Source organism: Panthera uncia, chromosome C2 (assembly GCF_023721935.1).
Source record: "Panthera uncia isolate 11264 chromosome C2, Puncia_PCG_1.0, whole genome shotgun sequence".
NCBI classification, from domain to species: domain Eukaryota; kingdom Metazoa; phylum Chordata; class Mammalia; order Carnivora; family Felidae; genus Panthera; species Panthera uncia.
In genome coordinates, this window is record NC_064810.1 from 118023645 (window position 1) to 118051613 (window position 27969).

General features: G+C 33.5%; 1 protein-coding gene across 4 annotated transcripts in view; it reads right to left on the reverse strand.

Annotated features, from left to right (window-relative positions):
* The window catches only part of U2SURP (U2 snRNP associated SURP domain containing), a 54153-nt gene that overhangs the window by 12932 nt on the left and 13252 nt on the right, over positions 1-27969 (reverse strand). Inside the window, exons 5-24 of one of the 4 annotated variants that reach the window (XM_049628704.1) lie at positions 25283-25397; positions 24678-24811; positions 21980-22047; positions 21305-21399; positions 21187-21222; positions 21014-21096; positions 19585-19750; positions 19191-19402; positions 18213-18256; positions 15015-15119; positions 13763-13829; positions 13522-13685; positions 12026-12188; positions 11540-11619; positions 10777-10864; positions 9429-9551; positions 4826-4982; positions 4010-4105; positions 3252-3318; positions 282-441 (exon numbers count right to left, since the gene is read on the reverse strand). In XM_049628704.1, the coding sequence (XP_049484661.1) occupies positions 282-441; positions 3252-3318; positions 4010-4105; positions 4826-4982; positions 9429-9551; positions 10777-10864; positions 11540-11619; positions 12026-12188; positions 13522-13685; positions 13763-13829; positions 15015-15119; positions 18213-18256; positions 19191-19402; positions 19585-19750; positions 21014-21096; positions 21187-21222; positions 21305-21399; positions 21980-22047; positions 24678-24811; positions 25283-25397 (2223 nt within the window). Of the gene's footprint in view, positions 1-281; positions 442-3251; positions 3319-4009; positions 4106-4825; positions 4983-9428; positions 9552-10776; positions 10865-11539; positions 11620-12025; positions 12189-13521; positions 13686-13758; positions 13830-15014; positions 15120-18212; positions 18257-19190; positions 19403-19584; positions 19751-21013; positions 21097-21186; positions 21223-21304; positions 21400-21979; positions 22048-24677; positions 24812-25282; positions 25398-27969 lie in introns of those variants that run through there. The other 3 variants (XM_049628703.1, XM_049628702.1, XM_049628705.1) reach the window with 3 other exon arrangements.

The window sequence follows — 27969 nt, forward strand, 5'->3', positions numbered from 1 at the left end:
ACATTAAACAAGCAAGCTAAAACAAAATAAAACACACACCACAGTACATGTAAAATAACGAGAGAGGTAAATAGGGAGAAGTAAGCAAATGCACAAGTGTAAGAAAAGGATAGCAGGAGAGAAGAAATGCTTGAACTAAGAGGTCTGTAGGAAGTCAGCTGGTATGAAGGTTTCTAGGCACCGAGAAAATGCACAAAGGAATGATGCCAAGAGGGAGCCTAGGTCAGCGGAAAAGTGAAAGAAGGCCAGTGAAATAGTTTCAACTTCACTGAAATACTGACCTCAATTTCACGAAGTTTAGCTCGTTTTTCCTCACTCATTTCAGAGTACTTAGAAAACTTAGACTCCGTCATTTCTTCTTTGATTGGATTAGAGTACAAATGATGTTCTTCTGATTTGGAACTCTGAGTATCTTCTTCATCCTCACTTTCTTCTTCTTGACTTTGGAAATAAGCAGAATATATCGTATGTCAAGACAGAAAAAAATGTTACATTTTACAGTTTGGCTTTTTTCATTTTTCACTGTCTTAGTCTGTAAATAGTGTTAACAAAACAGGACAATTCATCACTAAAACGTTTTTATAAAATATTTTATCAAATAGAGAATTCTATAAAACTCTTCTGTTTCTTCCACATAAAAAGTTTGAGCTTCAACATAATCATTTAAAAACAACTTCTATGTTACCTACAACATTCTACAACTTTCCTTGCAGTGTTAAGTCAAATGAATAATCAATGATTCCCCATACTTTCCAGTTCAGAGTGATTTCAGAACACTTCATGTTAAAAAGGCCAAATGTTTACCCTTTTTTCAGCAGAGCCTATACACTAGAAAATACATGAGTCTGTGTCATACATAGTTAAGAAACAAGGTAGTAGGTAAAGACCTTATCTGATTAGTACATAATCCCAGGAATAAATGTGTAAATTTTAAATATTATCACATATTAGTACTCAATATCATAGTTGATTCTGAAAATTATACTGTTAGAATCTATGTCAGATAAGAAGAAAATGAAAAACTAAGGGACTACCATGGTAAGGATACAAAGAGGAAAAATTCTCCTATCCTTCCAGAGCAATACAGTACAAAGAGGCAGGCAACTATTGTAAAGTTGGTCTTGTTTATATGTTTTCTATATATAGAGAAAGGATCTAGATGACTAGATACCAAACATTAACCATATTATTTACTTTTAAAATAAGTTATACTTGATAACTTGAGACACATATTTATTTTATGATTTCTATTTTAATTTTGCAGTCCCTGAGCAGTCCATTCTAACTGGTTTTGATTTTAGCTCTTAGTTACCAGTTCTAGGTAACCAGGACTTATTCTTTTAAAGAAATGGAAATTCAAGTCTATAAAACCATACAGAATTCATCATAAATGAAATTAAATTACTATTTGGAAGTTTTCTACAAAGAGTAGTGCTATGTATTTTTTTAATCACTTTTCTGCCATAAAAAGTAATTACTAATTTCAAAAAAGCATTTTGGATTCAGCCACTAGAGAGCAGTAGTGAGGCATAAAAAAATTTCAAGGACCAGAAAGTTGTATGTGAAAATTATCTTTGCCTTGCTTTATACTTCCATAAAGCTATTTTTATGTTACCGTGATTTATTTAGAGCTCTTAAGGAAAATAAAAATTACATTTCCAGTGATCCATGCCTCACTGTATTCTACTGACTCTATTCTCACTGATTATTTTACTTTCAACACTGAAATGCAGTCATAATCCAAACATTAACACTAATATCAAATTTACACAAAACAAGTTAATACCTATAGAAACAAAACAAACTGAAGAAACATTTGAGTTCTTCAATGGCCTTTTATACCCTTCCTTTCCCCTAAATTAATTATCTCATGAATTAACACATGTATTTTAAGCCAGTGATGCTACAATAGTCAGAGATGTTAATAATGTGGTACTGTAGACATTAAAAAGGTTAAAGCACTATTTTAAAGCAAACTGGACTATCCCAGTTCCTGTATTCTTCAACAGCCTTGGAGAGGTATTTCCATCACAAACCACATCTATATTTTGTTAATATTCCATCATCATCATTGCTGACTTGTTCTGATCACACCAATGTTTCTGGAAAGACATCACTGATGCGAAGTTTTCCTCAGTATATCAAACTGTGTTCCCACAATCACATTTCTTTAACAACAATCTAAATGCTACTAATATCCATTTACTGAATCCATACAATGCCCAAACTGTGCTGGGACACAAAAGGGACTTTTTCCCTTTGTTCACTCTTCCATTTGAGAAGGATAAAAGAACAAAGATTTTTTTCTTTCTTTTTTGTTTTTTTTAAGCAGAAACCTCTGCTTTGTGTTCTTGAGGTCATCTGTTCTCCTATTTAAAAAGAATTAATTTCCTTTGCAATGATTTAAAAAGCTGTCAGGTTCTACCTAAAATCTACCAATACAAACTTGCTGGAGAATATGGGAGCAAGATTCCTATAATCGCATTCAGTATGCAAAAACAATCTTGAGGTGATTACCAAAAAGCAAAATTTGAAATTATAATTTCTCTACATGTTAAAGGAAAGCTTTTTTTAATTCATTCTTAGTTCTTCTGAGATGTTTACATTTTTTTTTTTATGTTTATTTATTTTAAGAGAGAGAACGAGAAAGCTCATGCAACCAGGGGAGGGGCAGAGAGAGAAAAGAAGAGAATCCCAAGCAGGCTCCACACCCAGTGCAGAGCCAACACAGGACTCGGGGCTTGATCTCAGGACAGTGAGATCACGACCTGAGCCAAAACCAAGAGTGGAACTTTTAACCAAATAAGCCACCCAGGCACCCCTGTTTACACTTAAATAACATAACAGAATAGCCATAATGCACTGCTTTTCTTAGCAATGTACAATCCAAATAAAAAGCAGCATAACTTCCCATTCACATTTTAAAAATCACTTTCTGTAAAGCCAAAACAGTATTTCATGACAAAGATTTGAAATAAATGCAGCTGACCATTTAGTAACTACCAAGTGAGAATATATAAACCTAGCATTGAAAAATCAACTCAGAAGCAAAGTGAAACGAGGTACATCAGACCAGAAACCAAAAGCTCTTTACTCACTGGAAAAACAATGAAGAACTAAAAATGATCCTCCCAACAAGGTTTTAAAGAGTGAAATTTTCCTCTTCACTATTATTTCAAGCATACCTCTTAATGAAAAAGGGAGCTTATATGTAATAAGAAACTGAGTAAGTTCAAAACTTAGATTCTTACTTTTGATTTTCTTCTTCTTCTGATTCTTCATGCTGGTCAAATAACTCCCATTTAGAAGTTGTTACAGCTAAAGGGAAGGAAAAGGATATAATTCCATTAAGGTAAATTAGCATTTGCAGTAGTATAGTAGAAGCCCAGCTCTAGAATTCAAAGTTTATATTACAGAAATTATCTGCCAATTATCTCTTCTTTGAAAACCATTTCTATGTGCTATATTTCTTTCCTCACACCTATGCTATAATTTTATTCAAATTCATGAGGTGACAAATAATGTTATCATTTTTATTTGTGTGCTGAATGGTTAACATTTATTCATTAGAACCTACAAATATTAACAACTACATATTATAAGCACTTAAGGACACGAATCCAAGTAAGTATGAAAGGCAGGTCTAAACTGCGTCTAAAAAGTCAAGCATTATGGGAGGATCAAAGCCTGGTTTCTCTGAAACTGACCTCTAAGTAGATTTCCAAATAGGTGTAACTTCCATCTACATTTTCTACTGAAATGCCTTACCCTGAAAGGTATTAGTGATTTCTTTGATTACTCGCAAAGCATCCAAACTGAAAGATGTACGAAAATTGTAACAACAACCATAATGAAAACTTAGCCACTAGACATAAAATATAGTAACTCCCGGTCTTAAAGTTGAAATGTTGTAAAACATAAAAAGAAAACATACACACACACACACACCAATAATTGATTTTAAGTACTCAATTTTCTAAAGCTTAATATTTATTGTACTTTTACTCACCCTGTGCTTCTAATTCAGATTCATCTACAGCTTCCCACTTTGATGGGGCAACTTTAAATATGGGCTCATTCTTCTTGGAGTCTTCAGTTGCATCCACTAATGAGGAAGGATAAGCCATTAACCCCTACTACTAGATGACTTAAAGAGTTCACGGGTATTCATTCTATTATTAAAAAGTAAAATAAGGCCACATATGGACTAATAATGCTAGTGTCAAGAACAAGGATTATGACTAATCTAATTCTCTACACCTGAGGTCCGATGTTTAAACACAAATACATCAATACAAAATATACAAGTTATTATGATTTCAAGCAAATGGAGAAGTTGGGGCAGTAAAAAAATCTTTAAGGTCTTTACCTAATCACTATTTAAACTATACAATGCTTATACTGTTTAATATTTTCATGCAATTCAAATATACTACAGATTCTGTATACATCCTATGGCCAAAAGTGACTTTAGGCATCTAAGAAACATGAACCCATAAATTATGAATAAAAACAGAACTGACAAAACAAGGCATCTAGGATTATGAATATAACTGAGAACAAGATTGTGCCTATAGTTTTCATGACAATTAAGACAAAAAGAGAAACTTACTTATACGAGACTATCCCAATAAAGATATGTGACTAGAAAGAAAACCTTTTTCTTGGCAGAGTCAAATGTATTATTGGTATTTGAATTTTGAAAAGTCAGAAATAAAAGACAAATTAAAGACTGATACCTTAAACTTTTTCCATATCCACATGTGTGGAAATTAAAGTTTTGGAATCAAACTTATTAGCTCATCAGTTTGAAATTTGAACTTACAAGGCACTCCATCAAGATCATCATCAAGACTCTTTATAGGGACTCCGTCAAGATCATCAATGGGAGTAGCATCAATAGGAATTCCATCCACATCTTCTAGAGGTGCACCATCAAGCTCTTCCTCAATGGGGGCACCATCGAGGTCATCTGGTACATCCTACAGAAACATACGTACTTGCTGTAACATTTTCCTTTACTAAAGTCATATTGCTATAACTAGGATATACTTCATCCTCCTGTCTGACAAAGAAGCAGTCATTCTTTCATTATTTAAGAAATATCTACCAAGTATTTCTTGATGCCAGGTACCATGTAAGGCACTGAGGATACAATAATAAACAAAAACAAGTTTGTTCCTTTGGTCCCTCAAGTAATAGGTCTTACTAGAATTTTCTGGGAGACCAGGGGGTAGGAGGAAGCAGGCAATCATAAAATCACAATATTCAAAGAACTGTGACTATAATGACTGCTACAACAAAGAGGCATATCATACTATTCAAATGTATAAGTAGGTTTCACCTAAAGCGGTCTGAGAAGACTCAATGATACTGAGTCTTAAATTGACATCTGAAGGATCTCAGGTAAACAGGAGATGTTTCAGAGAGAGGCAAGAATATTTACAAAGGTTTATGGTAGAAGGAAACGTGTACTTAAGAAACTGAAACAAGGACCATGTGCTTGGAACAGGGGGGCTAATTAGAATCTCATAGGAATGAAAGTGAAAAGATAACTGGATGAGGATGGTAGAACTGAGACAAAGGATTCATGAAACAATGATGAGGTGAAAAGCAACAGAATCGTGATGAACAGAATCTGCTACCATTGTGGTGCATCTCTTCATGTACATATTTACTTATATAGCTACTTTAGTTTAATAAAATTAAATCATGCAATATATATTGCTTTATTAGTTCCTTTTTTCAACTAATGCATCATGTATCTTTTCATGTCATCAAATTAAAAAAAAAAACAAAACAACAGTGATCAGGGGGCACCTAGGTGGCTCAGTTAAGCACCTAACTATTGATTTTGGCTCAGGTCATGATCTCATGGTTCATGATATCAAACCCCACATTGAGCTCTGCGTTGACAGCACGGAGCCCACTTGGGATTCTCTCTCTCTCCCTCTCTCTGCCCCTCCCTGTGGTTTCTCTCTTTCAAAATAAATAAATAAGCATTTTAAAAAAGTCATCAGAAATCAAAAACTACATGGAGACAAATGAAAATGGAAAAAAAAAAAAAAAACCAAGTCCAAAATCTATGGGACATAGCAAAAGCAGTTCTAAGAGGGAAGTTTATATCAATATAGGCCTACCTCAAGAAACAAGAAAAGTATCAAATAAACACTCTAACCTTACATGTAAAGGAATTAAAAAAAGAACAAAGGCCAAAGCTAGTAGGACTAAAACAGATGAGCAGACACAAACAAAATAGAAACTAAAAAAATTTTTTTTTAAAAATCAATGAAACCAAGTGCTGGTTCTTTGAAAAGATAAATAAAATTGATAAACCTTTAGCCAGACTCATCTAGAAAAAAGAAGATTCAAATAAATAAAATAAAAAATGAAGGAGAAATAACAACCAATACCCCAGAAATACAAAGAATTATAAGAAAATAGTATGAAAAAAATCATATGCCAACAAACTGAACAACATAGAAGAAATGGATAACTTCCCAAAAACATTCAATCTCCAAAACTGGAATCAGTAATCAAAATAAAAATCCAAATTAAAATCCAGGACCAGATGGCTTTCCAGGTGAATTCTACCAAACAATTAAAAGAGTCAAAACCTATTCTTCTCAAACTATCCCAAAAAATAGAAGAAGGAAAACTTTCAAATTCATTCTGTAAGACCAGCATTATTCTGACACCAAAATCGGATAAAGACATTAAAAAAAGAAAACTACAGGCCAATAACCCTGTTGAACACAGATGCAAAAAACCTCAACAAAGTATTAGCAAACCAAATCCAACAATACATTAAAACAATCATTCACCATAATCAAGTGGGATTTACTCCTGGGATGTCAGGATTGTTCAACACTCATCAATCAATGTGATACATCACATTCAAAAAAGGACAAAAACCACAAGATCATCTCAGCGGGGGCAGAAGAAGCATCTAACAAAATACTATATTCATTCGTGATAAAAACTCAGCAAAGTGGGTTTTAGAGGGAACATACCTTAACATAATGAAGGACATATATGAAAACCCACAGGCTAACATCATATTCAATAGTGAAAAACTGAAAGCTTTTCCTCTAAGAACAGGAATAAGACAAGGATGTTCACTCTCAACACTTCTATTCAACATAGCACTGGAAGTCCTAGCCACAGCAATGAGGTAAGAAATAAAAGGCATCTCAATAGGTAGGGAAAAATAAAACTATTTGCAGATGACACAATACTATACATAGAAAACCTTAAAGACTCCACGAAAAAAACTCTTAGAATAAATGAATGCAGTAAAGTTGTAGGATATAAAATATACAGAAATCTGTTACATGTCTATACACTAATTACAAAGTAGTAGAAAGAGTGCTTACAAAAACATTCCCAATTACAACTGCACCAAAAGCAAAAACTACCTAGGAATAAATTTAACCAAGGAGGTAAAATACTTATATTCTGGAATCTATAAAAACTGATGGAAAAAACCAAAGATGACAAAAACCAATGAAAAGATACTCCATACTCACGGACTGGAAGAATTAATATTGTTAAAATATCCATACTACCCAAAGCAGTCTATGGATTCAATGCAATCCCTATCAAAATAACCAATAGCATTTTTCATAGAACCAGAACAAATAATCCTAAAATTTGTATGCAACCACAAAAGACCTCAAACAGCCAAATAAAATAAGAACAAGACAGAGGTAGGACGATCCCAAATTTCAAGATACCTACAAAGCTACAGTAATCAAAACCATGGTACTGGTCCAAAAATAAACACATGATCAACAGAACAGAATACCCAAAAATAAACCCACACCTACAGAGTTAATCTACAACAAAGGAGGCAAGAATATTTAATGAAGAAAAGACAGTCTCTTCAATAAATGCTGGAAAAACTGAACAGCTACATGAAAAAACCAAAATGGACCACTTTCTTACATCATACACAAAATCAATTCAAGATGGATTAGGGACCTAAATATGAGACCCAAAACCATAAAACTCCATAAAACAGGCAGTAATCTCTTGGGCACTGGCCTTAGCAACGTATTTACAGATAGGTCTCCTCAGGCAAGGAAAACAAAAGCAAAAATCAACTACTGGAACTACACTAAAACAAAAAGCTTTTGCACAGAAAAGGAAACTCAACAAATCAAACAGGCAACCTACCAGAGGAGGTGGTGTTTGCACATGATATATTCAATAAGGTATTAATATCCAAAATATATAAAGAACTTATACAACTCAACACCAAAATGAAACAATCCGGTAAGTGGGCAAAAAAGAACCTGACATACACTTAAAAAAAAAAAAAAAAAAAAAAAAGATATACAAATTGCTCAACAGACACATGAAAGTAGGCTCAACATGAAAGTAGATCATTAAGCATCAGGGAAATGCAAATCAAAACCACAAGGAGACATATCACCTCACACCAGTAAGAATGGCAGGTATCAAAAGGACAAGAAATAACAAGTGTTGGCAAGGATGTGGAGAAAAGGGAACCATAATGTACTACTGGTAGGAATGTAAACTGGTGAAACTACTGTAGAAAACAGTATGAAGATTCCCCAAAAATTTAAAAACAAATACCGTATGATCCAGTAACTCCACTGCTGGATATTTACCCAAAAAACCCCAAAAACACTAATTCAAAAACATATATGCACCCCTATTTTTATTTCAGCATTATTTACAATAGCCAAGATATGGAAATAACCAAAGTATCTACTGACAAATGAATGGATGTGGTATACACATGTACACACACACTACTCATAAAAAGAATGGATTCTTGCCATTTGTGACAACAGAGATAGACCTAGAGAGTATTATGCTAAGTGAAATAATTCAGAGAAACACAAATACCATACGATTTCATTTATATACGGAATGAAAAAACAAAAAACAAAATAGACTCTTAAACACAGAGAACTGGTAGTTGCAAAAAGGAAGCAAAAAGAGATTAAGATGTACAAACTTCCAATTATAAAATAAATAAGTCACAGAGATGAAAAGTATAGCATGAGGAACATCATAATATCGTAATAACATTGTATGGTAACTACACTTATCATGGTGAGCATCAAGTAATGTATAGAATTGCTGAATCACTATACTGTACACCTGAAACTAATATAACATTGTATGTCAACTATACTCAATAATTACAAAAAAAAAAAAAAAAAAAAAAATGTGGAGGTGCCCAGTTACCCAATTTTCACATAAGGAAACAAAACAGAGAATTACTATTATACATAATTTCCTCTCCTGGGCTCCAGCAATTCCAGGAACAAAAATCCACAAGTTAGTGGTAAATACTAGGTATTTTTCACAAAGAAATACTATTCACATCTGTAACATACAGCATCCCCAGAAATCAATTCTAAAATAATCAGACAAATACATTGAGTACCTACCTCTGTTTCCTTTTCTTCAATAATATTTACAAGTCCTAAGAAAATATTTTGTAGTTTGATCAAAAATGGTTCTGGATAAATTGCCCAATCCTCCCATGCTCTGAAACAGGTCATTACCCGTTGCTAAATAAACAGGAAAAAGACAACAAATTATTATTTTAGGGCAATGTCTCAAACTTCATCTCATGAAAATGACCATCACGATTTGCTGTATTTCCTTTAAACCAAGATTCTTGATAAAAAATAATTTAACTATCATTATATCTTTAAAAAATCAATGTCACCTTCTAACTAAAAGGGAATTAGAAATAAAAATAATGAAAAAGAAACAGTAACTATTTTGTTCTTGACCATCTAAGATCAATGCCCCATACCACAAGTGGTACACGAGGCCACAATCTGGGAATAACTTAGAAATTTATGACAGTTAGATACCAGGGTAGCCAAGTTTTGACCCGAATTCCTTTATGGTCCAATGAAGTACTTTCTTGATTCTGGATATACTTTTCTCTTCCCATCCCTAAACCTTTCTACAAGCTCTAATTTATAGTCAAAATTTTTAAATGTAGTTGTTTAAATTCCCTAATTGGTAGGGTCACTGGGCATCTTCCCAAGTTAAAAATTTCCTAAAAACAAAAAGGAAAGAAAAAAAAAAAGTTTTTTTTTTTAAGTTCATTTATTTTGAGAGAGAGCACCAGGGAGGGGCAGAGAGAGAAGGAGAGAAAGAATTCCAAGCAGGCTCCAAACTGTCAGCGCAGAGCGCAACACGGGGCTGGAATCCACACACCTGTGAGATCATGACCTGAGCTGAAATCAAGAGTCAGACACTTAACCTACTGAGCCACACCCAGGCACCCTCCCAGAGCTAAAAATTTCATTCCATGAAAAGTCTTCCTCCCATGAAAGTAATATCTATTTATTTCATTATAAGCAAGATTTTTTTGTTTGGCTTTCTTAACACTGACCTACAAAGAAAGAGGTTATAAAAAATAACTGAATACATTTTCTAAGCATGAATAACCAAAATTATGTTCCTATTCCAGCCAAATTATATATACCATTCTAAAACAAGTGATATTCTGAATTTTTTGTGGAAAGACTAATATGTAAAACATTTAAATAAAATACTTCAAACTTAATACCGAACAAAACAACACTAGATAAAATATTTCAAAATTTCAGATATTTCTGATACTGAAGATAAAATGGCAGTAAATCTTAAAACAATAATTTCTGAAAGATGCACATCATGTCCTATACTTGTCCTATGTACTTCTCTAGCCCTCCAATGTGCTTGCCAGCCCCTACCCCCTGCTTAACACTAGGGAAAAAAATAAAATAAACATACCTTAAAGTTTTCAGACTGTAAATGGCCTTGAATTGTACGATAGGTAGCATTGAGGTCTGAAAATATCTGACATAACTTTGTTTCAAAACTGAAATTCAAAGAATATAGATTTATGATAGAATTTATTTAAAAACCCCCATTCTACTTCAGCATGCTAGCAAATGAAAAAAACTCTTAAACTCAAAAAAAGAAAAAAAAACCTCATAGATTAATCAAGTAACTCTTCAAAAATCAATAACTAGATGTCTAAACTCTTAACACTGAACTCCTTATTCTGTATGGTTATGGCAAGAATTAGTTTCCTTGATAAACAAGGAACTTTACATTTATGATACATTAAGTTACCTAAACTGACCTCTGTTTTATATTAGGAAAAGTTAAGTGACTTGTCCAAGGCAAAAAAAAACTGTTAGATTGAACAGCTAGATTAAAACAATTCATGTTCTGTCTTTGGTCTCTTCCTTTATGCCTTCCATTATTTCTATTGTTTCTGTTTATTTACTACACAACTGGCTAAATATGCAATAAAAATATAAAGTTATTTTTTAATGCTTATTTGTTCTAGTGTAATTTATCAAAAAATATGAAAACTTTGAAAACACTTAGCTTAAAGTGGATTAATGAATGCAACCTGATTTTTTAGAAAATTCTATGAACTATAAAGAAATTCAAATTAATTAACATTAACAAAATAATTCTCTCTTCTGAATTCCTTACCCTTAAATATTATTTCAGGAATATCAGCTTACAACATTATACTTACAATTTTCTATAATATGAAGCATTGGCAACTTTGGCTGAAGAGTTATACAAAACATCAGAAACCAAATATAATCTGGCAATCTAGAATACCAAAAGATAACATAAATGAGATTAAAAATAAAAACAAGCAGCAAATAATATAGCTAGAAAAAAATCCATATTGAAATTTTTTGCAATTAGTGGCATAAGGCTAATGTTTAGCTATAACACTCACAGCTAATTAGAAGGGTTATAAGAAATTCAACATTCCTGAAGCCACTACTTTGGCAGGGATAAAATATGTAACTCATTTCTATTTCAACCGGTTGATAATCTGCACATCAATTAACATAACAAGTTTCCCAGACAGAAGGAAAATAAGACTGCATAGGAAAGATTTCTTCAGTCAAGTTCTTCATGTAAAAAGGAAACCAATTTCAATCCAAAATGAAGTCAACTATTATTTCTCTTTTACTTAATGTTCCATAAAGAGAAATTATGCCCATACCTTTTTAGGGAGGGGTGTTTTTAAGATGGACAATGACTCAGTAATGCAATCCACTATTTCTTCAGCAGCTTCAGCATTATTAAGACAAAAAACCATTGCATCTCCAATATCATTTTTCCTTGGAGTTAACCCCCTCAGGATTTCTTCTAATTTGTCCCTCTGCCTGAATACAAATGTTAACATAAATATTTATAGACATAAATTTCAAATGCCATTATAGTTTCTGCTCACAAACTAATTTCTTTAAAACCCACTCAGATAAAATTCTGAAGACTAAATTGTGTTAAGTCTGATTTGAGTCCCCCAAATACATTACATTTCTTTGAAGAACTTACATGGGGGAAGAATACTTTCTCATAAATAAATAATTCAGTGATTTTTAGTTTTCAAATAAAGTAAATTTTAAATTATGGGCATTTATTTGCAAGAAGTGTTTGTGAGTGTCCCAGTCCTATTATCCCATTACAATGGAAAAAAGCCTTCATGTTCTTCACTTTCTTTTGAAGGAAGTCAGTTACTTTAGCACTTCTGCATCAGATCACAATAGGCTAAAAGCAGGGGATGACAAACTGTCTGTAAAGGATCAGATAATAAATATTTCAGGCAATGCAGATCATATAGTCTCTCTAGTAGTTACTCGACTCCACTGCTATTAACACCAAAGCAACCATAGACAACAAGTTAAAATGAAATAAAAAGAAAAAAAAAAGGAGGGGAGAGGGCATGATTGTGTTCTAATAAAACTTTATTTACAAAAACAGGAGGCAGCCAGATTTAGCCTATAGGCTGAGTTTGCAGATCCCTGGAAAAAATGATGAAAATACATCTTAAGAAGCAAATAGGCTTCAAAAATATATAGCTCTCCATTAGCAAATGCTTTCACAAACAATGAATCAATGCAGTTAGCATTAAGATTTACTCTACACAGTTGAGTATATACTCCTATATGCCATAACCTCTTAGCCAATTTTCTTCCATGAGGACCTCCTCTTAATATTTAATAGCTGTATTTGTTTCTGCTTCTTAAACCAGTCTAACTTCACTGTACCCATAATGACTGAGCACTGATAAATATGTTTCCATGGTGGCCACACATTGTAAACTCTTGTGGAAAGGCTTTGAATAGTCAACCATATGATTTCACAAAGCTCTACAGTAATTTTTCCTCTTTAATGTTGCATTCAGAGAGGCAAGAATTCTAAGGGTCCCAATATAATTTCTCTAAAAACCACAAGTATTCCATTGCTAGAGAATCATTGCTTAAGAGACCATCACTACTCTTCATCAGTAGGAAGAGACAAAGGTCAATAGAATACATACTTATACTTACCGAGATATTTAAAATTACAAAGCAATACAATGTTGGTATTCTAAACATTCACAAGTAAAAGAAACAATTCACATTTTAGAGTTAACATCTTAATAAGATATTAATTAAAGCAATTATTAAAGTGACTTTTCTGAATATGTTAACAGAAAAGGAAAAAAATTCTTACTCTTCCTTAAGTGCTCCCTTTTTACTAGGCTCCTCTACAAAAGCTTCTGTTTCTTGTTCTTCTGACATCCCATGCAGGTATGGATTTAATGGTGGTGGCCTCCAAAAAGATCCATTTTTGAACATACGAAAATCTTCCGTCCGCCACTTAGTCGGAGAATCTCCCTAATAAATGTACAGAATGTTATTAGAACGGTGAAATATTCAGAGTCAAAATTAACAAAGCGATTGATTCCACTTGCCTGCAGAATAGAATAAAGCTTCCACCTATAGTAAACATGGGCTGGTGTCTGGTTTTCAAATAAGAATCTAAAACAAAACAAACACAAAAAACAAAAATTAATCATATTAAGTGTCTTCAAGTAAATATAAACAAATCAGAACTACTACTTGCCTATTTCATTTAAAATAAAAACCAAAAGCAAAGATCCCTGAAGAAAAATACTTACCCATTGCCTTCTGCCATCTATCCCCTTCCTCACCCTAGCCCCCAGACAGCCTTTGTGACTAATGTTAGTACTCAGAAGGTATGTATACATCTTACAATCAATTTTATTGAACGCTTACATGTAGGCTATTGTATCTGGCAGTGGAGAGATTTTCCAAAAATAGAAATTTCAAAAGCAGTGTATTTTAAAGACTTAAGAGTGTTAAATGAATGCCTTAGATACCACAGCTATTCAGAAGATAAGCAATTTTCTATAAATCTCCATTATTCTACTATATCTCACTTATGAAGGACTTTCATTGAAAAGCACAGAGTATTTTCCTCCTAGAGACTGCTAAAAACAATGTTACGCAGTTAACTATATCAAAATCAGATGGAAAACTGATCCAAGTGCATCCTATTCACTATAACTGTCTTCTCATCCTACGACAAAAATAACCCCAAACTTCTAGAACTTTATTCTTGGAAATATTTTTAATTCCAAAAAACAAAGGTTTTTTTTTTTTTTTTTTTTTAATGTTTATTTTTGAGAGAGAGGGAGAGGGAGAGAGAGACAGAGCATGAGCAGGGGAAGGGCAGAGAGAGAGGGAGACACAGAATCTGAAGTAGGCTCCAGGCTCTCAGCTGTCAGTACATAGACCAATGCAGGGCTCAAACTCACAGACTGCGATATCATGACCTGAGCTGAAGTCAGCCGCTTAACCGACTGAGCCACCCAGGTGCCCCTAAAAGTTTTTTTTAAACGCACACCTGAGGACAAACAAAATGTGGTTTATACAGGCAATGGACTATTATTCAGCTTTAAAGGTAAGGAAATTCTGACACATGCTACAACATGGATGAACCTTGAAGACATTATGCTAAATGAAATAAGCAAGTCTCAACAAATACTGAATGATTCCACTTATACGAGGTAGTCTGCACAATAATATGAATGTACTTAACGCCATTCAACTATACACGTAAAAATGGCAAAAATGATACATTTTGTTATATGTATATTTTACCACAGTAAAAAAAATTTTTTTAAAAGAAAAAAAGCACACCTGAACATAGGATTGTTGATTTCTCTGTTCATAATCATAGCTTCAAACATTGGCCCTTCACGTACAACAAACTCTATCATTCGATGTATCAGGGCGAGTAAATTCCTACAACAACAACACAGTTAAAGAAAATGGATTCAGACCTACCACTACATAAAACTATACTTGTCCTAAGTTACTATAATTGTGCAGAAAAAGATTATTCTGCTGACTAATACAAAATTTTATACCAAAAAAATAACCTGGAGCATATGTTAATGCCTTCCTTGTGCATTAAGAGGGAGCGGGATAATGGGGACAGGGGAGTTGGAGGGGAAGGAAAGGAGAAGGGAGGGTGGGAAACCACAACACAGCTTCTTAACAATAAAGTTTTAATTTTTTAAATGCCACTTAATTTTATTTTCAAAATGCAAAACATTAAATTATGAATCACAACTAATTGGAAAGCTGCAAATATATAAAATCAGTAAACTCAGAGCTTACATGTTATCATAGCCATCTAAAAACTTACATACTATCTCAGTTTTAAAAGAAAATATTCCTAAACCAAGCACTTTTGTGGTGGTATTGAAACGTTATATACATAACTATAATTTATAAAAAAGCAGAACTATTTAACAAGTTTAAGGCCTGATTTAATAAAAAATCCATCCAACTCCTGTGCTTTTCTGGTACACATATAGCAGATGGAGTTTTTATTGAATCTGACCTTTAATGAGGCAACATCCCTTTGGATCACACTTCAAACTAGTTCACACCACTCATGACATGTATAATTCTGCCTGCATATTATGACTCAATGAAGCAATTATATTGCCAAAGACTTAAATGGAGTCCGCTTTCCAAAATATTCCAAAAACAGGGACATGGTGAGATGCTTTTCCCACTTTTCAAAACAATTACTTTCCAATATCTAAGCCAAAAAGAAACTTGTAACTTTTTAGTACATTTTATTGGTTGGGCTCATAGAAAATCTTTATTTTCAAACTCTAGGTCCTAAAATCATGTGATATATAACACTATTTTAGACATTGATTACAGCATCAAGCAAAAATGACTCAGCTTATTATAAGCTGCTTTTGATTTCTCACTTCACCAGTCCCCCAAACATACAGAGTTGGCAAATAATAATTGGGAAAAGCAAAAGGATATTGGCTCTTGGTACAAGGCACACACTAAATTACACCTTTAGCATTCCCAGCTCAAATTAAGTTCATATAATTGCTAGAATATGAATAGAGTTATAGAATAAGACAGATTTTTTTGGCTCTATAAAGCACTGCTTCAGAGTACATAAACAGTAAAATAATTTATCTCATGGTCATTATAATTATTTTCTTACAGTTTTCAAACAAAACTACTTAAATGGACACTAAAATTTCAACATAGTGAAAAAAATTAATTTTTTTGACCTTTTTAGATCAAAAAAATTATATGAAAGTTTAAATCTTTAATAAAGGGGAAACTATATTTAAAACTATTCATTCAACCTCAAAATTGTTAAAACAAAAAACCAAAAGCATCAGTTTTAAATCTAAAAACTAGTATTAATAGTTCTGCAAATATGCCGTTCTTGACATCCAAATAAGAATGTATTCTTGGCATCCATACAGCTAATGATATCATTTTGAGGGAAGGGAGATAATGTAAAGTTATGATTCAGTTCCAAAACTCCCACTGGTATGTGCCAAATTGAAGTGGAGGGAAATTTTATGTGAATATCATAATATATAAAATCAATTACTAGGGGGACAAATGCTATACATCCAGAAACTTATACGAATTAAGTCAAATGCAACTTGACTTGAATATTATAGATGAAAAATGGTTTAGCAAGTTTAAAACAAAGGATTCACTGTAATGGTGAGTTAAGACTTTTCAACAAAATATTTACTCAAAATTTAGTTTTGAAATAAGCTGAGCCACATGTAAAGCTACTACTGGATATATGCTTTTTAAATGCTACAAAAATACTTTCCTGTGAGTGCTTTTTTATCAGTGGAAAAAAAACCCACTATAGTTTTAAATAGGCTTGTAAACTGATAAAATCTATTTTAGAAAATTTAAAGTTTAAAAATATTTAAACATTTCATGTGATTATTTAAAATCAAAATCTGACAATTAGTTTGTTGCTAACCCGAATTCAAGATTATTAAAGAATTGTAATCACACAGCTTTTTCCTTAAAGATTGTGTATTTAACATCATTTTTAAAAGGGTGACTTTTCTATCAGAATGAAACAGTGTAGTACAAAAAGAGGATATATTTTAAAGTGCATTATTTTATTTTAAAATGGCAATTATCTTACTCTGGGCAATAACAACCAAAAAAAAAAAAAAAACCAAAAAATTGTCTCTCAGTTATAATAAAACCACATTTATTGGAGTCGATCGTACCAATGTCTGGTCAAAAACTGTATACTTTCCCAATCCATCCCATGATGTTTTCCTGGTCCCCCGCTGCCGCAGACAGTTCAGCTGGTGTTGCTCACCAAGGCCAATGTCAAAGAGAATTTGGTATTCTTTTGTGTTCATTTATTATTCAACCAGTGTTGTGTTCCTGTGTTTGGGAAAAGGCTTAGCTTGACTGAGCAAGAGCATACCTAGAGCATGAATTCTTCTGCTTTATCATTATGTTGAAAATGAAAAAAAGGAAAAAAGGAAAATAAAAGAATTCCAAATACCTTTGTTACCATGAAAAAAAGTTTCTAGTATGTTCAGTGTTCATGAAATGAATTGGTAGTAATTCCTAATCAATTAGAAAAAAACCAAAGCTATGCCCTTCAGTAAGGAGAACTCAAACTAAAGTTGCGTAAACACAGATCATTCAGGAACAAAGAGAAAAAAAAACAGATGGGTCAAAATGTAACATTATACACAATTTAAGATACATTTAAAATACTATTTTCCCATCACCATAGTCTAATATTATTAGACTAACAACTCCATATTAAATCTATTGAACACCTTCTAACTACTAAAGCTATAAAATCCCCTACATTGGTAACAATAAAAACAAAAAGATAAGGACATAAAATTGCAAAGTACACTAAAGTTAGTCACATATCCCCCCCAAAAAGTACTGGGAAGGAACCATTGCTCAGTCAAGATATTACCTTTTCCTCAACACCATTTTTTTTTAATTCAGAAGGGGATATTGTCTATATTTAGATCAGTAATAATAAAGAAAAACATGTACCTTTCTGTTGGGATAACCACTTTGACTATGGCTTGCGACAGAGTCTGTATATGAAGTCACATCAGATAATAAACATAGAATATGTGAGTATTGTTAACAAGTAACAAGCAAAAATATACATAATGCATTGAAAACACTACACATCTAATCACAAGTTTTGCAGGCAATGACTGCATTTGAAGTAATTATACACTAAGCAATTACATAAATGCAAATGGATGTGTTCAGTGAACAATAAATGTTCACCAAATGCAAAGAATCAGAACATTCCTGCCAGAATGCACATCAATGCACTGAAATAGGTACTACACTGAGAATTATCAGATAAAGATTTTAATTTGTGAAATAATTAACTGTTTGCCTCTGACCATACAGTTTGCTACTTTGTTCCCAAGCCTTTAAAACCAGCCCTGTCATTTTAAGTGTAATTATTTCATAATAGAACCAACAAATTCTTATAAACTTGAAATTAAGTTGGTTTTATGTTTAATAAAAAGAAAATACTCACCCTTTGCTTTTACTAGAGTAGTTAACTGTTTTTTTAAAAAAAAAACACATATGCTCTCAAATACTCTAATGCCTCAGACCTTGAGAATTAAATTAGCTAGCAGCCATCCAAACAGTTTAACTATTTAGATCTTTCTAATTGAAAAGTCACTTAACCAAATACAAAGTATCACTTTCTCAGAACAAAGTTAATTTAGATATTGCACTTAAGCAAACCTGGATACAATAGTGGACAAAGGAAAAAAAAACTTAAGTGGTCAAAAAAGGAATGGTAGCCACAAATAAAAATATGACCTAGTATTTCAATACAGGGTTTCCATGGGCTAAGGCAGGGAACACATCTACTTATTTCTTTAAGAGTTGCCAAACAAAATTACACACACATTTTCTATAAAATTATTGAAAAGAAATACTACCACAGATTTAGTATTTACAAATTAGATGCGGCCCTATGTACATTTTTTAAATTACCTTCTCAAAATCCTCCTTGTTTTTAGGTGGCGGTAACATTGGAGCATTGGGGTTTTTTAACCTCTCTCTAGGCTGCGCATTAAAAGGCAGTCCTGATGGAGGTGGGGGAAGCGTATGTTCCATCATAGAAGGCGGAATGTATATTGGATGTGGAGGAATAGGCACAGCTTTACCCCAACCTAGCTTCATTTCAAAAGACATAATCATCTTTCCTACAAAAAAAGAAAAGAAAGGTCACCCTGGTAACTCTCAAAAGAAAATAAAAGATGACTGATAATTTGAATTAATTTTAACCTTTCCATTTCTGGTCTATTTTTCCCCTAGAGTTTTCGTAAGTATTTCCAGAACGAGAAAAAGTCTGAATTCTATTAAGAGACAATAAAAACTTTCTTACCATTTAAATTTTTTAAAGCTCTTTCAGCATCTCTTCTATTCATAAAGGCCACAAAGCCACAGTTTCTCTCTCTTGCTCTTTCTTCATCAGTTCTAGGCCACATAATTTTCACACTGGCTAATGGTCCAAATCTTCCAAATTCTTGACACAGCATTTCTTCATTCATCTATTAAAAAGATTGAGAGTTTTTTGGTATGCGAAAAAAGGGAAATTCTATGCAACAGAAAGCAAAGTAATCGTTGCAAACTTAACAAAAAGACATTTTAATGCTACAATTTTCCATTCAAGTACTAGGACCTCTATCTATACAGGTAAAATCTTGCCCTCATGGGACATTCACAAATCTTTTCATACCAGAAACACAAATAAGTGGTCAGGGTGAAGAGGCCGATGGCTAAAGAAATCAGAAGTACACCTCTACATCCCCTCTTGCTCCTTTTAAGATCCTGCATCTAAAATAAGCTGTTTTAAAATTTAAAAAAAAAGGGGGGGGGGCGCCTGGGTGGCTCAGTCAGTTAAGCGTCTGACTTCGGCTTAGGTCATGATCTTGCGGTTCGTGGGTTCCAGCCCCGTGTCGGGCTCTGTGCTGACAGCTCAGAGCCTGGGGCCTGTTTCAGATTCTGTGTCTCCCTCTTTCTCTCTGACCCTCCCTGGTTCATGCTCTGTCTCTCTCTGTCTCAAAAAATAAATAAACGTTAAAAAATAAATAAAAAAATAAAATAAAATAAGCTGTTTTTCGGCAGTGATTTCTTTAGGCATTTAGCAATGTTTTTCAGGCAGCAGTGATTATCGCATTTAAGAAAAGGAGAAAATATATGTTGGTGATAAAAGAAAAAAAAAAATCTAATCACTTTTTCTTTTTCCAGCACCCTATGTAATTGCTAGAGAAAAGAGAAAATGGTAAATACACAATGAGGTCCAAACAGATGTAACTTTTAAAAAGAGCATGTTATTTATTACAACCACTACATTCCTCATAACACAAGTAACACTAAAATGAGGAAAAGAATTAAAATATAAAAGACAGGCACAAATCACTAGTTTGCTATTATGAAGAAAGAAAAAGGAAATACATTATTAAGGAAGCAAGCTATGCATCAGAAGGGGGTAGTCTCAAAAGAACATTGTCTAGCACTGGTCATATCCTATTTTGATAAATAATAAAATCAGCACATAGTAAGACATTTCAAATTCAGATAGTCCAGTTACAGAAAGAGTACGAGGTAAACCCTTAAGAACTGCAGCAAGATAATTCAGCCCATACCAGTTAAGACTTAATTTTATAAGGTAATTTTAGAGACTTCAATAGTCCCTAAGGTCCATCAAATTTTCTTATTTTAGATTCTTGACTTTATTTTATTGATAAAGCAGTTTTCTTCCATAATTATAAAGAATACAAGTCAACATTCATCTAACTTTCTAATATTACCTGTGGATTAATGTTTCCAAGGTATAAATTAGTAGTGCTTGGATCTCCTACATCATGTGAGCCAGGTGCATAATCATCAAGAACTAGGACAAAGAGGAAAAAAAAATTATAACCTGCAAAATACAAAGTATGGACAATTTTTATTAGTTAAAAAAAGCAAAAAACTGTATTACCACCAGATGATCTATTTCTTCTTGAAGGCGCATCCACTTTAAAAGGGGAAAAGAAAACAATTCTTAGTTTTTAGAATAGTTAATCACAACTATAAACATTAAAAAAAATGTCACTTACTAGAACGACGCTGACCATCAGAATCTGACTGAGGAGGCTCAAATCGGCTTAACCTGCCTTTTGTTTTATGTCTCTCATCACGCTCTTCCTGAATTCTGTTGAAAACATTTATAATCACTAACAATGAGCCAAAATTTGTTCGTTCACATCTGTTAAGAATACAACTTACCCAGGTACCATGTTCACAGAACTTGAAATATTTGTGAATAATTAAATGCCAGTACTAACAACCGAGATCAGTGAGTCCCATAGCTATAAGCCATGAGCAAATTTCTGCTATGTCAAACAAGCATGAGAATACAAAGCCCACTTCCAAGGTGGAAATTCAACATCAAGACCACAGAATTTGTTCTTTCTTGGTTAAGTTTGCTCACTCCTCACCCATATCTCAGTGACTACATTGTTTCCACTGCAAACAGGACTCTGGACATTAAATACTTAGATACTATCAATTGAACTGCATCTACATGATGTAACCAGCCCAGGTGCTGGATGAAATGCTAATTCACTTTCAAACATATCCTAAAAAAAATCACTATAATATCTAAAACAACCTCATAGTAGGTAAGCCAGTTTAGTGGTAACTAATCAGTAAACTACATTCTTCATACCTGCATCTCTAAGCCAATAATGCAAAATACCTATGATAGCTGTTCTCCACACTATAAAACTTACTGTTTCAATTCTTCTTTGAAGAGTTCCAAATTGCTTTTTTTCTTTTCTTTCTCCCCTTTCTTCAGTGGCTATGAAGGATATAACAAGTTATACTTCATACAAAACAAGATTAAACAAAACGAATGGTTCAATAATCAGATCGTTTTAAATAATTTTTATTTTAGTGCCAATTATGTTCTAATTATTTAAATTACTTCTGTTTTCACTGCACTTCCTTCCTGTTCTCTTGAACTAAGAATTTAACAATTATTAAAGCAATTAAAGAAAATAACAAACTACAGTCTTAAAGTAAAGGACTCGCTAACTTTATCCCCTAAAAGCCTGGGATAATTAGGCCTGAATATTGTTAGAGAATAACAGGAAGCAAAACTAATGAACATAAAGTAACTGAACTGCCAACTAAAGTACCATGAACAACTACCAAAAATATGCCCTTCTTCAAAACAATCACTGTAGGAGGACTATGAATTAGTAAAACAATGAGTAACATCTTTGGAATTCCTCTTTTAAAACTGCTTTTGAAATCCCTCTCTTAGAAGTGCCAAAATAACACAATGGAGAAAAATAGCCTTTTTTCACAAATAGTGCTAGAATATCCATATGCAAGAAAAAGTGAAGTTGAACTTCCTCATGCCATACACAAAAATTCACTCAAATGACTCACAGAAACTAAACTGAAGCACTAAAACTATAAAACTCTAAGAGAAAAACATAGGAATAAATCTTCATGACTTCATGACTTTGAATAAGGCAATGATTTCTTAGATATGACATTGAAAGCAAAAGCAACATACAAAACAAACAGATAAACTAAACTTCATCAAAATTAAAAACTTTGGGCTTCAAAGGACACTATCAATAAAATGCAAAGACAACTCACAGAATGGGAGAAAACATGTGCAATTCAAATAGCTGATAAGAGACTTGACTCCAGGAAGTGTAAAATACTCTTACAACTTAACAGTAAAAAGACAACAAGAAGCCCAATTACAAAATGGGCCAAGGAGCTAAAAAGACATTTCTCCACAGAAGACTACAAATGGATGATAAACACATAAAAAGATGTTCATCATCAGGGAAGTGAAAATCAAAATCACAATTAGCTACAACTTCACACCCACTAAGATGACTAAAATAAATTTTAAAAATAGACAATTTTAACAAGCGTTGGTAAAGATGTGGAAAAATTAGAACCCTCATACATTGCTGATGGGATTATAAAATGATACAGCTAATCTGGAAAACAGTTTTGGCAGTTTCTCAAAAGATTAAACAAATAGTTACCATACAACCCAGAATTCCATTCCTAGGTGTATGTGTATGTAGGGATATAAAATACATATATCATATACTTGAGAACTGAATATGTAAGTCCACAAAAAAAGCCTACCCACAAATGTTTATAGCAACATTATCCACAATAACCAAAAAGTGGAGACAACCCAAATGTCAAGTGATAGATGCATAAACAGTATGTGCTATATCCATAAAATATTATTCAACCATAAAAAGGAATAAGGAACTAACATGTGCCAGAACATACAGATGAACCTTGAAATATTATGCTAAGAAGCCAGAAACAAAAGGCTACATGTTGTATGATTCCATCTGCATGAAATGTCTTAAACAGGCAAATCCAAACAGATAAAAAGGAGATTAGTAATTGCCAGGGGTTGGGGATGACTAAAATAGGTATAAGGTTTCTTTCTGGGATAATAAAAATGTTCTGCAATTAGAAATTAGTGATTTTTGCACAATTGTGAATATAATTTAAAAAATAACTGAATAATTTAAAAGGGTAAATTTTATGGTATGTGAATTATATCTCAATTAAACTGCTTTTTTTCCTTTGCATCCAGAGCTATTTTAGTCATGCAAGGAAAGTCAGTGTCACCTTTCAATGTAATCATATTTCTTCACCAAGTATGGCTCCAAATGACGTGACCCATATCTATATACCAACTACCATGAAAAATTCATCGAAAAATAAAAATTTTTCTAATACCAAGAATACTTAAAAGAAAGTGCCACTAGGTTGACAGTATTTCCAAATAAATACCAAAAATGTTCTAGGCAAAAGATACATTATTGGAATACGTAAGTTTTCCAAAGTTAACTGCCACTACACATGCTGGTATTATTTAAATACCTCAGTTTAGAACTGTTTAAAAACAAAAATCCCATTACTTTTTATTTAAAATACAGTCAACTTTTGGGGTGCCTGGGTGGCTCAGTCGGTTGAGCGTCTGACTTCAGCTCAGGTCATGATCTCTCACTCCGTGAGTTCGAGACCCGCGTCGGGCTCTGTGCTGACAGCTCAGAGCCTGGAGCCTGTTTCAGATTCTGTGTCTCCCTCTCTCTCTACCCCTCCCCCACTCATGCTCTGTCTCTATCAAAAATAAATAAACATTAAAAAAATTTTTTAAATAAATAAAATACAGTCAACTTTTTACTTGCAGTATGCAATGAGTACAGTAACACCAAATGTTTATCGCTCAAAGAACATAAGAATATCGTCTAAATGTCCTACTCTAATTTATTATCTCTTCTCTAGAAAGATTAAGCAACAAAACTCAACATCTATTCCAAAAATAATTATAAACAAGAAACCAAAGTCCTGCTTACAATGGAAGTACTGAAATATCATTGGCAGTGTCATCTCTGAACATATAAAGCCACTTATTTGATTATGACTTACAGGTTTTTTGGTTTCTATGACAAGAAGAGATGGTGGTCTTTCATTGGATGACTGATTTGGAGGATTTTTTTGATCTGCAAATCTTGAAGACGGCTTATAGATTTTACCTCTTTTTTCATCTGTTTCATGTTCTTCTGAAATTTAAAATACTAAGCTTCAAAACTAATTTTCAAAAATAATTTCATATTATTTGATCTTTTATTATTTTTAGTTAAAAATAAACAAAAATTAGGAAAATGTGTTTAGCACTGATATATTAGTGACAAAATATGAAGTTAAGTTCTTATTACCACCTTACTCTCCAACAAAATACTAATTTAATCATTTTATAGTGAAACTATGAAATACATTAAAATTTTTGCAAAGTGCACTGCTGTCTTCAACCTTGAAAGGCACTAAATATTTTTAAAACTTCTCTGGCTCCAATTTCTCTAACCCATATCTGGCCATTTATTTTGCTAATTAACGATTAATATCAACACTAGAGGGTGCTGATAGAAAGAAAATGTGAAATTCTAAAGACAACAAACATCTTTCATAATTACCTACAGTCATTCTACTAGGACATTTTGGATTTGCTCAAGGACTGTAATATTCATACTAACCTTTAGCTGCATTAACAACACCTCCACGCACAAATGTCTTCACTTTATTACCATCACTTCCTTCAAAAGCAGCAAGAAATTCCTCATAAATCTCAGCTGCTGCCTTTTCATCTTCCTAAATATACATGAAAATAGTATCACTTAATATGAAAATTATTGTACACAGGGTAAGACTCATCAAGTAATAATGTAAACAAAACCTTTCCCTTCACTGGGAAAAGCAGGTTAGGCAGTCCCAATAAGTAATAACACCTAATCTTTAGTAGGTATTAGATATTAACATTGAAACTGAAAGAGACTTTGATCCTTTACTGGCAATTTGTGGAACCAGAAAAAGACCCCCTAAGTAAATCTGTTTAGAGACAGCAGGAGTCAGGGGCGCCTGGGTGGCTCGGTCGGTTAAGCGTCCGACTTCAGCTTAGGTCATGATCTCACGGTCCGTGAGTTCGAGCCCTGCGTTGGGCTCTGTGCTGACAGCTCAGAGCCTGGAGCCAGTTTCAGATTCTGTGTCTCCCTCTCTCTCTGCCCCTCCCCTGTTCATGCTTTGTCTCTCTGTCTCAAAAATAAATGAATGTTAAAAAAAAAAAAAAAATTAAAAAAGAGACAGCAGGACTCAAACTGTATGACAACTATATAAAATATATTACTCTATTAATGTTTTTAACATTTCCAAAGCACGATGATTTAATTCAGTGATTATAAAGATTTCCTTTACAAACCACCAAAGACATGAGTATTACAAGCTGAAGTAGCAATATCTCCATAGCCGGCATTTAAAAAAAAAATCTCAAAAGAACCTTGACAATTGCAGTTATTACTCTTCACAATGTCCCCAAAATATGTATGCATCAAAGGCCAATGGCAGAGAATAGAAAACAAAGAAATAAATCCAATAACAGTCAGAAATTTAGTATTCAATAAAAGGAATAGCTCAACCCAAGGGAGAACAGATGGACTTTTCAATGAATGATATTGGGGGGCGCCTGGGTGGCGCAGTCGGTTAAGCGTCCGACTTCAGCCAGGTCACGATCTCGCGGTCCGTGAGTTCGAGCCCCGCGTTGGGCTCTGGGCTGATGGCTCGGAGCCTGGAGCCTGTTTCCGATTCTGTGTCTCCCTCTCTCTCTGCCCCTCCCCCGTTCATGCTTTGTCTCTCTCTGTCCCAAAAATAAATAAAAAAACATTGAAAAAAAAAAAAATTCAATGAATGATATTGGGATAACTTGATAACTATTTGAAAAAGAAAGATAAAAATGAGCCAATTCTTCACAACACATACTAGGAGAAACTGCAAATGAATCAGATTTAAGTTTTTTTAATGAAACTATATATACAGTATTTAAAAAATGAGGAAATTCCTTTATAAGCTAGGAGTGAGAACAATAATGGAATACTAGAAATCATAAGGGAAGATTGATAAATCTGATTACCTAACAATAAACAGTTTCTACACCAAAAAACACCAGAAACAAAATAAAGAGACAATTGACTGGGAAAAAAAACACTGCACCTGTGTCACGAACTGTTAATATACTCAATATGTGAAGTTTTTAAAACAGAGATGACCTACAAATCTCTGGAAAGACTGGTTGAGATACAGGCAGATAGTTCACAGATACAAACACAAAAGCTGTTCAACCTTACTTATACAAGAGAAATAAAAATTTAAAACTACACTGAGATAACATTTTTCACCTAGCAGATTGGCAAAATTTCAAAAACATCCTCTGTTGGCAAGGCTATAGGGACACAACCTCTCATACATTACGGACAGAGATGCAAAATGGCTCTGCACTTATAGAGAGCAATCTGACAATACCCAACAGAGCTACATTTAGGCATTTACCATTCAACCCAGTAACCTCACTTATAGAAATATATCCCAATGGGGCGCCTGGGTGGCTCAGCTGGTTACGTGTTAGACACTTGATTTTGGCTCAGGTCATGATGTCATGGTTCATGAGATCAAGCCCCACAGAGTCCATGCTGACAGCAGAGAGCCCGCTTGGGATTCTCTCTCCCCCTCTCTCTGCCCCTTCCCATTCAGTGTGCATGCGCACGCTCCCTCTCTCTCTCTCAAAATATATGAACTTTAAACGTATATACCCCAAAGATAAACTAGCAAAAAAAACCACATGCATAACAGTATCCATTAACAGCACTATTTGTAATGGCAAAAGACCAAAATAAAAATGCCCTCAACAGAATTTTAATGAATAAACTAATGTATGTCTACACAGGTATTATTAAAAAAAGGGGGGGGGTGGGGGGTGGGGCGTGTACCTGGATGGCTCAGTCAGTTAAGCATCTGACTTTGGCTCAGGTCATGATCTCACAGCTTTTGAGTTTGAGCCCCGCATCGGGTTCTGTGCTGACAGCTCGGAGCCTGGAGCCTGCTTGGGATTCTGTGCCTCCCTCTCTTTCTATGCCCTCCCCCACTCACACTCTGTCTCTCTCTCAAAAAATAAATAAAAACATTAAAAACAATTTTTTTTAAAAAGGTTATTTCAATATACCTGCAGTAACCTCTGAGATATGTTAAGTGAAAAAAGCAAAATGCAGAAAGTACACTGTATATAGCATATTATTGATCGTCTAGGAAAGAGGAGTACAGTATATATTTATACAGAGTTACTTATACAAAAAGAACAGACCAGAGAATAACCAAAACTTACATATAAGAAATGGTG